Source organism: Spermophilus citellus (assembly GCF_964194105.1).
Source record: "Spermophilus citellus genome assembly, chromosome: X".
NCBI classification, from domain to species: Eukaryota; Metazoa; Chordata; class Mammalia; order Rodentia; family Sciuridae; genus Spermophilus; species Spermophilus citellus.
Window position 1 is genome coordinate 32,059,370 of NC_138190.1, and position 12,268 is coordinate 32,071,637.

General features: G+C 43.6%; 1 protein-coding gene across 2 annotated transcripts in view; it reads right to left on the bottom strand.

Annotated features, from left to right (window-relative positions):
- The window catches only part of SRPX (sushi repeat containing protein X-linked), a 103,418-nt gene extending 101,928 nt beyond the window's left edge, over positions 1-1,490 (bottom strand). The window contains exon 1 of one of the 2 annotated variants that reach the window (XM_081278275.1): positions 1,259-1,490. In XM_081278275.1, coding sequence (XP_081134401.1) covers positions 1,259-1,352 — 94 coding nt within the window. In that variant the 5' untranslated portion in view covers positions 1,353-1,490. The remainder of the gene's footprint in view (positions 1-1,258) is intronic. The other variant, XM_081278276.1, reaches the window with a different exon arrangement.
- Between the last annotated feature and the right edge of the window lie 10,778 nt (positions 1,491-12,268).

A 12,268-nucleotide genomic window follows, 5' to 3' on the forward strand; every position in this document is an offset into this window, starting at 1 on the left:
ATACGCAGACATCCCAGCAGCCATCCCCTACATCCTCTAAACATCTACCTGGGAACCCTTACTCATTTTATCAGAATTTGAGAGGTTCTTTCTCAGGCCCCACTTTATTTTTAAAATATTTATTGGTGCTGGGAACTCGGAGGTGCTATACCACAGAACTACATCCCCAGCTCTTTTTCATTTTATTTTTTATTTTGAGACAGTCTTGCTAAGTTGCTTAGGGCCTCCCTAAATTGCTGAGGCTGGTCCCAAACTTGTGATCCTTCTGCCTCAGTCTCCTGAGTTACCGAGATTAAGGCCTGTGCCATCCAGACCTCATAGTGTTGATGAATGCAAAGCCAAATATTTACATGCCTCATAGTTCATGTCACCCACTTTCCCATCAATACTAAGTTAAAAGCCCGTGCATGGATTTCCTTTTCATTCCAAGGCCACAGGGGTACATGGCAAGTTGCTCTGTTCCCTTGAATCTCACTGTTGAAGAAGTTAGCTGGAGCTTTTTAAAGGGCATTTCCAAAGAGAATTTTACCTACATCATGAGAGCCCCCAGTAAACCCCAGGATTCCCTTAGATGCTGGAGGCCACGCCCTCCCTCAACAAGCAGCCGCACCCCCTGCCCAGTAGAGCTGCGCGCTTCTCCCTCTTTCCCTGGAGCTAACCAAGTGCATGCCACATGTCACCACTCTCAGCTGGCACCTTTCCCTCAGAGGAGCAGACTTTCTTGGAATCCCCAGCAGGGGGGGTTAAGAGATGCGGGGGAGGGGGGAGGCTCCGCCCGTGAGGTCCACAGGAATCGCTTTCTCTGCCCAGACCAGGGACTTCCAGAGGGAGGGAGTAGGGACTTCTTCCAGGCAAGCAGCCAGGCCTGGAGCCCTGGCCGTGTGCAACCGTGTGAGGGGCAAAATGCCGGGTGATGAGAAAGTAGCAAGCCTGCAGCCAAACTTTCTCTTCGAAGCCTCGTATGCGATCAAGGGTGTGATTTGAACTTTGGAACCCTGGAAGCAAAGGGAGCTCGGGCTCGGACTCCGGGCGCTGCGAGGGCACCCCGCGCCTGGCGATGCGAGAGGCTGCTCTCCCTTCCAGGTGCCCAGGCGCGAGCCTGGCTCCGCGTCGCCCAGTTCCTGGGGCTATGACAGACGAGTTGGGAGTAAACAAAGGGTGGCCCCCGTACCTCCCTGATCAGGAGTAAAAGGTTCCAGCGGCCGATCCGGGGACCCTGGTGTCCAGCTGGGGAGAAAGCCCCACCTCTGGCTCCTACCTGGAAAGCAGCGGCTCGGCAGGACAAGCAACAGGAGCAGAAGGAGCAGCGCGGGCGGCAGCAGCAGCACGGACCGGAGTACCGGGCTCCCCATGGCCAGCGGGCACTTCGCTGGGCTCAGCAGCGCAGCACAGCGCGCTTCCAGGGGGCGGCTGGAGACCGAGCAGACCTGGGGGCTGCGCTGCTAGCCCGCCAAGGCCGGGCTGGAAAACTCCTCCTCTCGCCTCTTTCCCTCCCTCTTTCCCCTCCCTCCTGCCTGGGGACTGCCCTCCTTCCTCCGCCTCCCTGGAACACTGCGCAGTTTGGGGCTCCGACCCACCCACCTACCCGCTCCTTTTGTGTCAGCGATTCTTCTGGAAAGGAGGCTGTCCCCCAGAGCCAGAGATCGCCAGGGATGTGCCCCAGCAAACCAACAAAATATTCCAAGAGTATCTTCTTTTACTCCACTCGCACGTCCCCCTTACCCCCAATATATACTGGTGACTCCACAGCCTCGCAGATCCTGGGACTCTAGAATGATGCCATCTGCGCAAAAATCTTCCTGAGTCACACACAGAGAGAAGTAACAACCTAGAGGTCCATAGTGACCCACTGAGGCTGGATACTACAGCCAGGTCGCTGATTAACCCTAATGACCACGCCCCAAGTTCGCTGTCATTATGCCCACCGTACCAAAAAGAAAATGCCGCTTAGAAACTTGCTTAGGTTCCTGCTGTCATGGGCAGAGCGGGAATTAGAACCCAGGTGTGCAGATAGGCCAGCGACAAAGTTGATGCTACAGGGCTTTTTGCTTCTCTTTTGCAAAGGAATGACTCAGGCGGGGCTAGGTTTGCGCCTGCCGAGCTGAGGTTTAGGATGGGACCTAAGGCTCTCCTTCCAGGCTCAGCTGATGGGACAGAGTACAAAGCACAGAAAGTTCCCTGTCTCATCCTCAGAGATCCAGCTGCAGTTTCCCGAAGGCATATCCCCCATATTTCCTGGGTTGTTCTCAGCCACCCCAAGGACATCCGGACCAGCCCAGAGTCTCCACCCTGTGGCCTGGCGTCAGGATAGGGTTTCGAGGCTGCCCCCAGGATGGATTTGGTTTCTTTGAGGCATTTGAGAAAGCCTCTCCACAGTTCTGATTTTTGTTATGTTTTTGGTAAACCCATAAGGCAGTTCTGTGCTTCTTTGCTGCCACAGAGAAATAATTTTTGTTTTGATTTTTGTTTGTTTTTCATACCGGGGATTGAACCCAGGGGTACTCTACCACTGAGCTACCCCCCAGTTCTATTTATTTATTTATTTATTTATTTATTTATTTATTTATTTATTTATTTATATTTTGAGAGAGTCTCAAAGTTGCTGAGGGTCTAGGTAAGTTGCTGAGGCTGGCCTTGGATTTGCAATCCTCCTGCCTTAGCCCCCACCCCCAGTCAAACCACAACTCCCAGCCAGAGAGTCCTTAACTAAGGCAAATTCCAATGGGGGCTGCTACATTAAGTTATACAATTCAGGCCCTGCCCAAAGGCTCCAAGAGGAAAGGATAAGAGAGAGCCAAAATCCATCTGCCTTTGGGTGCATTGACAGGGACCACATCCACTGTAGAGATACATCTTTCTCTTTGCAACAGCTGTCTGGGTCCTTAGCTAGGTCAAGGCCCTTGGAAGCACTCACTCAGAAGGTTTTGAATGTATTTATCCAGAAGGGATGCCTTTCCTAATTCTCACAAAAGCCCCTGGGCTTGAACTTTCATCTTACACTAGTGTCTGGGGGAAATTCTTTCTATTGCTTGCTGATACCTCCTCAAAGAGCCAACAGCCCTTTTTAAGTCCCACGAAAGTGGGAGAGGTCAAGGCTCCTCTGTGGCTTTTATCAGACCAGACTCTCTAGGGAGCAGTTTTCAATCCTGGAAAGGCCTGCAGGGGACCTTTATGAAAATACCATATTCGGACTCTACTCCAGACCAATAAAATCAGAATCCTTAGGGATGTGACCTTGACTACATGCATATTTTTATTCCTCCTTGTTCAGTAGTAAAACATTGTGCAGTGTTGAGGAGGATAAATTTGAGTTTCTCCACCTAGGTAATAGTGACATTGGGGGCCATGGAATTCTTTGCTGGGGAAGGGGCTTCCCTGCTCATTGAGGGATGTTTAGCAGCATTGCTAGCATATGCCCACTGGATGTCAGTAGCAACTCCTCACTTCCTAGTTGTGGCAACCAAAAAATGTCTCCAGATATTGCCACATATCCCCCAGGGGGACTATTGCTTCCAGTTGGGAACTATTTTTCTAGGCCTGTGAACAAGAGTTAATGGGCACCCCAAATTCCAGGTCCAGGTTAGCTGTCCAATGGCCCTTCTTTCCTGTGTCATCCCTAAAGCAAGGTCTCATAAATACTAGTACACATTCTATTGGGCTGAAAAAGAACATCTGGCTCTCTCTTATCACCTGAATCTGATTGAATTATAGGAAGCAGTACTCTGCCAGGTACAGGGGGGCACACCTGTAATCTGAGTGACTTGGAAGGCTGAGGCAGGAGGATCACAAGTTCAAAGCCAGCCTCAGCAATTTAGCAAGGTCCTAAGCAACTTAATGAGACCCTGTTTCTAAATAAAAAATAAAAAGGGCTGGGGATGTGGTTCAGTGGTTAAGCGCACCTGGGTTCAATCCCTGGTACAAAAAAAAAGTAATACTCTTAACTAGCTCTTAAATGTCAAATAAGCAAATAAGCAAATTCTAATCTGATGATGATGATGATGATGATGATGATGATCATCATCATCATCATCATCCCAGGTCTTTCTCTGATAGAAGGGATGAGGACAGAAGGAGGGTGTTTACCAAATATTTTGGTAAACAATAGGATAGTTAAATAGATTCATAATCTGTCAAATAACTATTGGGTTAATGAGTTGATAGAAATGAATGCCAACTAGCCATGACCTCATTCCTAGACTGCTTAATATTACTATTAATGAAATAGAAAAAGAACATTTTTGACTTGAGACATAAATATGGGACGGCAAGAAATAGGTTCCAAATACCTGTACAGGCAGGAATGATATATGGACTTGAAACCTCAAAAACAGCAAGGAAAAAAATATAATGCCATATGTTAGATCTCAAAACTCAACCACACACAAAGAGTCTAAGAATTCCTAGGTTAGTAGTCTCCTCTCTCTATCAGGCTTATCAGTACAAATGTATAGAAGGGTTCCATTGAGGAGTATCATAGTAGCAAAAGGATGGTGATGCTTCTTTAATATAAACATCCATTAATAGGGGAATTGTTTTGTTAAATATGTGTGTCTGTGTGATAGAGTACCAAGAATGAACAAGATCATATGCACTGGTATGAAATTTACTCCAAGATATTCTGTTATGAAATAACAAGGAACAAAATAATGTATATATCTTGCTAACCTTTGTGGTATGGGGACAGTAGAATACCATACCAGAGTATCAGAAAAGCAGAGGAGGAAGAATTGGTTTTTACTACTGTACAATCCTATATGCTGTTTAAATGCTTAACCATGTGATGATATTTCCTTTGTAAGTTAAACAAATAAATAAATCATTAAATTAAAGTTTTTCAAAACACTGAACTATATCCAGGCATTGTGGTGCACACCTGTTATTCCAGCAACACAGAAGGCTGAGGCAGGAGGATCACAAGTTTGAGGCCAGCCTCAGCAACTTAGTAAGATTCTGTCTCAAAGTAAAAAATAAAATAACATAAAAAGGGCTGGGGATGTGGCTTAGTGGTACAGTGCCCAGAGTTAAAAAAAAAAAAAAGACAAAACAAGCACACAGAAACACAACTACTTAGATACAGAGGAAGAGAACATTAGCTTTACAGCAGGACATGAGACAGGCCCTCTGTAAATTGTTTAGGGCTCACTAAATTGCCCAGGCTGGCCTTGAATTTTCCATCCTCCTGCCTCAGTTTCTTGGGTTGCTGAGATTATAGGTATGAGCCACTGTACCCAGCTAAGGACAGCCCCTGTCTCTGCCATCCCTTATTCCCACATTCCTCACTGTCCCACTCTATCAAACCAGTTATTCAGTTCTTTTCTTTCCATATTTTCTCACAGTAATGGGATGGAAGTTTAAGGGGAATTTTGGTGGTCAGCCTTGGGAAATGGATTGCAGTACAGTAAAAGCCAGGGAGACACTCAGGAGTGAGGCATTTTAGGGCAGTGCTTCTCAAACCATCAGCAGTGAAAAACTATTTTTAAAAATTTCCAGTCTAAAGTGGGTGTAGTTGGAACATGCTTGTAATCCCAGGGGCTCCAGAGGCTGAAGCAGGAGGGTCTAAGTTCAAGGTCAGCCTCAGCAATTTAGTGAGACCCTGTCTCAAAATTTAAAGAAAAAAATTTAAAAGGGCTGGGGATGTGACTCAGTAGTAATGCACCCCTGGATTCAATCCCTGGTACACCCTCAACACACACACACAAATTCCAATTCATCATGGATCCCTGCTTTTTGTCAAATCAATAAATATGACTTACTAGAGAAATACAATGCAAAACAAATCAAAATTCAAACATGATCAATTGAACAATTTGTCCCTAAGAGTCAAATTCTTCCAGGGATTCTTCAATTGAACAACATTTGTCATGAAATACAAAAATATTACTTTGAGCTACATCTCGTACAACTTGGTGGGCCAGCTCATTACTTACAAATTGATGAGTCCTATGTTAGCCACAAAATTCAAATATATCAAAGCCATGCTCCGGAAAGGGAAATACAGGGTTTTGTTTTTGTAGATACTACTCCTCAATCAGTTATTGGTTATTCATCAGGATCGTGCTACACAAAATTTTCTGTCTCTTTTGAAATAAATAATTCAACCTTGATCTACCATTTACTCCAATTCATAAGTTTTGTATGACATTCAGCCTCTGCGCTTCTGATATTCTCAGATCTACCACAATAATCCCAATTTTTGTGTCACCTCTTGACATGCATACCTAAAACTGTGGGTCCTATTGAAGCAAATGTAAAACAAAGTGCAATACTATATAGAAGTTTGTCATGAATTTGGCCAAATTTATATGGCACGATTGATTGGGAAATCGTTCTTTCAATTCCCTTTCACTGAATATAGCAAAATAATTTCCTGTTAACTAATATGATGTTTCCTTTAATTCCATAATCAGAATAGTTTCCTGTTAATTAATGTGGTATTTTGACTTTTGGTTTTAGGATGTTTTAGTATAAATATCCAGGGAAAAATTCTTAAAAGTGAATACATTGGAGAGACAAATTGTCCCAGTGCTATGACATACAAAATAAAAGCTCAAGATTTTATTATTCAATTCTGCAAATGTCAAATTATTTTATCAAATTGCAGTAACAATTTCTAAAGTCTTGCCAGGCACAGTGGTGTATACCTGTAATCCCAGTGGCTCGGGAGGTTGAGGCAGGAGGATCGCAAGTTCAAAGCTAGCCTCAGCGACTTAGCAAGGCCCCAAGCAACTCAGTGAGACCCTGTCTCTAAATAAAATACAAAAAAGGGCTGCAGATATTGCTCAGTGGTTAAGCGCCCCTGGGTTCAATCCCTGATACAAAAAAAAATTTTAATTTCTAAAGTCTTTCCCTACTTTTCTGTACCTATCTTAAGGTGGATAGTATTAATTCAGAGAGCAACATCAGTCCTGGGACCACACTGGGCTTAGTCTTTTACATAATGTACCCATACAAACTAAGGACTATATCAGACTTTCCAAGAACTAAAGACTAGAAGGACAAGGTGATTTGGTGCAAATCTAATGGAACCATGCTAAATGAATGCCAGATGTGTAATGTGAGTTGGGCTGGAACTTGTGCTTACTGGTGTCTAGTAAAAATCTAGCTTAGTGTGTAAGGGACCGGTGAAGCGTCGGAGGAAGAGACCACCAAGAGACCACTCATGCAATTGGCAGAAGGGGATTTATTGATCCAGCATGCTGGGGCTCCGTGCCCACTCAAGAGGAGAGAGCAGCCCAGAGCCCCGGGCAGGGGTTGAGCAGTGCTTAAGTACACTTTTTGGGGAGGGCGGGGGCTTTGCATACATCAGAACAAATCAGCATGAGGCACGGGAAAATTGAACAGCAACTCTTAGACATAATTAGTACATTCATTGGCAGGAACAGGTTGGGCGGGGGTGATTGGTCACTCCTAAGAAGGGTACACATTCAAACTGATTGGTTTTGGGCCCTGGATGCCTACGTGCCAGGCTATACAGGGTCCTAGGTTATTAAACAACCAGAGGATCAGGAGGAATATTTACTGGGCAGTTCGGGTATTGTCCTAACAGCTACAGGAATTTCAGGTTTTGGGGGTAGCAGAGGAACTTAACAATACCTGGTCCTTTACTTTTTAACTCAGGCCTTGCAGCTTAGAAACTTTACAATGCCTGGTCTTTTACACTTTAACTTCAATTTCTTTTACTCTTACAAGTGAATGGTAGAGGCTGTGCTTAACATTTTTTGTGTGTGTGTGCTAGGGATTAAATCCAGAGCCTCACACATGCTAGGCAAGCACTTTATCACTGAGCCACATCCCCAGCCCCTGTGTTTAATTTAGCATGCACAAGGACATGGGCTCAGTCCCCAATATCCCCTATACTGCCTTAAAAATGTTTTAAAAAAAAATCTATCTCTGACTGGGCTGGGGCTGTGGCTCAGTGGTAGAGTGCTTGCCTAGCATGTGTGAGGTACTGGGTTCAATTCTCAGATTTTATATATATATATATATATATATATATATATATATATATATATATATATATTCCATTGTCTATTAAAAAAAATATTTTAAAAATCTAGTTCTGAGAGAGTTAAAATCAGACCATTCAAGGTCAAGATCAAAGAAGCTAAGAACTGAATAACAATAGTATCTGTTTACAATCCTCTGATTTAAAGAGATTTCTTTTATTTCTAGGATAAATATTCAGAATCAAACAACCCAAGATCTCCAGATTGAAAAACATTCTGCAGCACAAGGGAAAGGGAATATTTTTACTCTAAAGATTAAAAGGAAAACAGATCTCTATTATAAAAAAATAAATTGCAAAAAAAAGAAAAGGCAATTTCAGAAAATATTTGGTGTTTACAGTAAAGATTCAAGGAAAATACTTTCATAAATTAGGAATAGGTGGTCATAAGGTGGATGGAGAATTATAAGAATGCAAAGATTAAAAAATGAAATTAACAACTTTCAGTTGCTGCTGTCACAAGCTTGGAAGCATCATTCTTGTCCTTACAACAAGAAAAAGCTGGGCATACTGAAAATTGATGACTTTTCTCCAACTCAAAAGAGAACTGAGTTTTCAGGGCAAATTGCCATCCTTCACCATCTGGAAAGACAAGTCCAGAGAGTCATAGCTGGGATATGAAGCAGAAGACATGCTGAAGCCATAAACTTAAATGGCAAATTGGAAAAATTCCTGGAGGCTTAGTGTGGAATAATATGAGAATGAGAGACTCCTGGTGGCTAGAGGCATAGCCAGGACCCACACACTACTGTGCACTTTACCTTCAAAAATCCTCCCAAATTTTCATGATGAAGGTCCAAGAAAGTCCCTTCCTGCTCTTGTAAGAGGAAAGGAAGATCCATCATTTGAAATATGCTCGGATAGCCAGGTGCTATGGCATACACCTGTAATCCCAGTGGCTCAGGAGGCTGGAGCAGGAGGATCACAAGTTTGAGGCCAGCCTCCTCAATTTAGCGAGGCTCTAAGAAACTTAGCAAGACCTGTCTTAAAATAAGAAATAAGAAAGGCTGGGGATGTGGTTCAGTGGTTAAGCACCTCTTGGTTCAATTCCTGGTACTAAAAAACAAAACAAAAAAACAACTTAATCCATCCCAGGCGTGGTGATGGGGTAATGCATGCCTGTAATGCCTGTAATCCTGGTGACTAGGGAAGCTGAGATAGGAGGATCAAAAGTTTGAGGGCAGCCTGAGCAATTTAGTGAGACCCTGTCTAAAAATAAGAAATAAAAAGGGCTGGGAATGTAGCTCAGTGGTAGAGCACCCTTGGGTTCAATCTCCAGTACCCACCTTCCCACAAAAGCTCAGGAGTAGGCACTGAACATCATTTGAGGAACACCTCCAATCACAAGAGCCCGCCAACCCTGGTCATAGGTGTAGATGTATGAATTAGGCTGGATCAATAGTAGAATTTTGTTCCCAGGTCTCTGTAATTACAGGGGTAAGCACAGGTCCCAGTCAAGCCAGTAAGAAGCAAGTCCTGGTGAGCAATTTTAAAAACAGAAGCTGGTTGAAAGAATCCCTCTTACTTTCCTCTTTGATTAGACACTGTATAAATGTGATGAAGGAAATGCTAGTTCCACGTGGGCCTCAGAACAAGAGAAGGCTTTCATCTGGGCTACTGTGTAAGCTGCTTTGCTCCTTGGGCCATGTAACCCAGGAGATCCAATAATGTTTAAAGTGCCAGGGACAGACAGAGGTGCATTTTGAAGTGTATGGCAAGCCCTTGTGGGACAATGACATCCTCTGCAGGTAACTACTCTTCGAAAACTAGTTTTGACTTGTCTCTTGGCCTTAGGAGACACTGAGTGTTACACTATGAATCACCAAGTTACCATGTAATCTGAGCATCATAGCTCAACTGGACAATCCGTGAATTGGGTATGCCTAGAATCTCGCCATCATCAAATGGAAGAGGTGTATATGTGATCAGTCTCAAGCAGGCCCTGAAGACACAAGCAAATTGCATGAAAAGGTGGCCCAAATGCCTTCTTCCAGGCCACACCAGTGACCTGATGGACAGTTCCCTATAATGAACTCACAGAGGAAGAAAACCTAAGGAATTCTTTACTGGTGGTTCTTTTTTTTTTAAGAGAGAGAGAGAGAGAGAGAGAGAGAGAGAGAGAGAGAGAGAGAATTTTTTAAATATTAATTTTGTAGTTTTTGGTGGACATAACATCGTTATTTTATTTTTTTATGTGGTGCTGAGGATTGAACCCAGCACCCTGCGCATACCAGGCGAGCGCGTTACTGCTTGAGCCACATCCCCAGCCCAACTGGTGGTTCTTCATGACATAAAGTCCCCATCTGAAAGTAGACAAAGCAGTGGTATGGTTTGGATATGAGATGTTGCTCCCCAAACAGCTCCTATTAGGCAATGGAGCACTATTCAGAGGTGAAATGATTAGATTATGAGATCGTAACCTAACCACTGGATTAATCCATTTGATAGATAAATGATTTGAAAGGAGTACTATACAGGTGGTAACTGTTAGCAGGTGGGGCGTGGCTGGAGGATGTAGGTCCACGGGAGCATTTCTTTGGGGCTATCTTGACTCTGGCTCTGGGGCTTACTTGTTCTCTCTGTTTCCTGGTGGCCATGAGCTGAGCAGTTTTCCTCTGCCATGCCCTTCCACCATGATGGACTTTGGGCACAGAGCAATGGCGTAATTCTACTATAGGCTGCACTTTTGAAACCATGAGCCCAGAATAAACTTTTCCTGTCCAGGTTGTTATTTTCAGGTATATTGTGTCACAGCAATTAAAGGCAGACAGACACAAGCAGCATCTACAGCTCTATTCTATGACATCCTTGAAAGACAAGTGTGTGTGGAAATCCTCACAGTGATCAGGACCACGAGTTGTCCACCTGGTTACTTGAATGGACACTTAAATTGGAGATGGATTTGCCATAACTGTTCACAATGCTTCTGCCAAAACAACTACCTATGGACTTTTATAATGCCTTATCCACCATCATGGTATTCCACAGAGCATCACCTCCACATGAAGAACTCGTTTCACAGTAAATGAAGTGCAGCAGTAGAGCCAGGTTCATGATATTTACTAGTTTTACTCTATTACTCATTGTTATGGTTTAGATAGGAGATAGATGTCCCCCTAAAGTTCATGTATGAGGCAATGTTAGAAGTGAAATTATTGGGTTATTTAATCAGTGCATTAAGCCACTGGAATGGATTAACTGGGTGGTAACTTTAGGCAGGTATGGTATAGCTGGAGAAGACAGACCACTGGGGTGTGACTTTGGGGTTTATATTGTGCCCCAGTTGAGTGGAGATCTCTCTGCTTCCTGATTGCCATGGGCTGAGCTGCTTTTCTCCTCCACACACCTTCCACCATGATGTTATGCCTCATTTCAGGCCCAGAGCAATGGAATCATCTGTCTATGGACTGAGTCCTCTGAAACCCATGAGCACCAAACATACTTTTTCTCCTCTAAGATTGTTCTTGTCAGGTCTTTTGGTCAAAAGCTGACTAAACACCTCATCATCCAGAAGCAGCTGAGTTGATAGAAATGGAGTGGCCTTTTGAAGACACTGACAGATATGGCACCAGCTAGGTAGTAACACCTTTCAGGATTGGACAATGTCCTCCCAGATGCTTTAAGTCAGAGTCCAACATGTGGAATTATTTCTCCTAGAGTCAGCATTCTTTTTTTTTTTAAAGTGAGAGAGGAGAGAGAGAGAGAGAGAATTTTTTTTTAATATTTATTTTTTAGTTTTCGGCGGACACAACATCTTTGTTGGTATGTGGTGCTGAGGATCGAACCTGGGCCGCACGCATCCCAGGCCAGCGTGCTAACCGCTTGAGCCACATCCCCAGCCCTAGAGTCAGCATTCTTAGATCCAGGAGGCCAGGAGCAAAAAATGGGAGGACCACCACTCATTATTAACTCTAGTGATTCATTTATTATTTTTTAAAAATTTTCTTATTTGTTTTAATTAGTTATACATGACAGTACAATGACCTTGACTCTAGTGATTTAGAAGCAAAATGTTGCTTCCTTCCCTGTGATATAGGCTCTGTGGGTCCTAGTTCCAAGGGGAGATATTCTTCCAATAGGGAACACAACAATGATTCCATTTAACAGACAGAAAGAGAGGTAACTGGCTAGGGTGTTTGGTCCTATCAGGGAGAAATTGTGTTGAAACTATTGCACAATGAGTTTAACAAGGAACATATTTGAATACAGGAAATCCTCAGATGTGCCTCTTAATACTCCTATGCCCTAGATTAAAAGCAATAG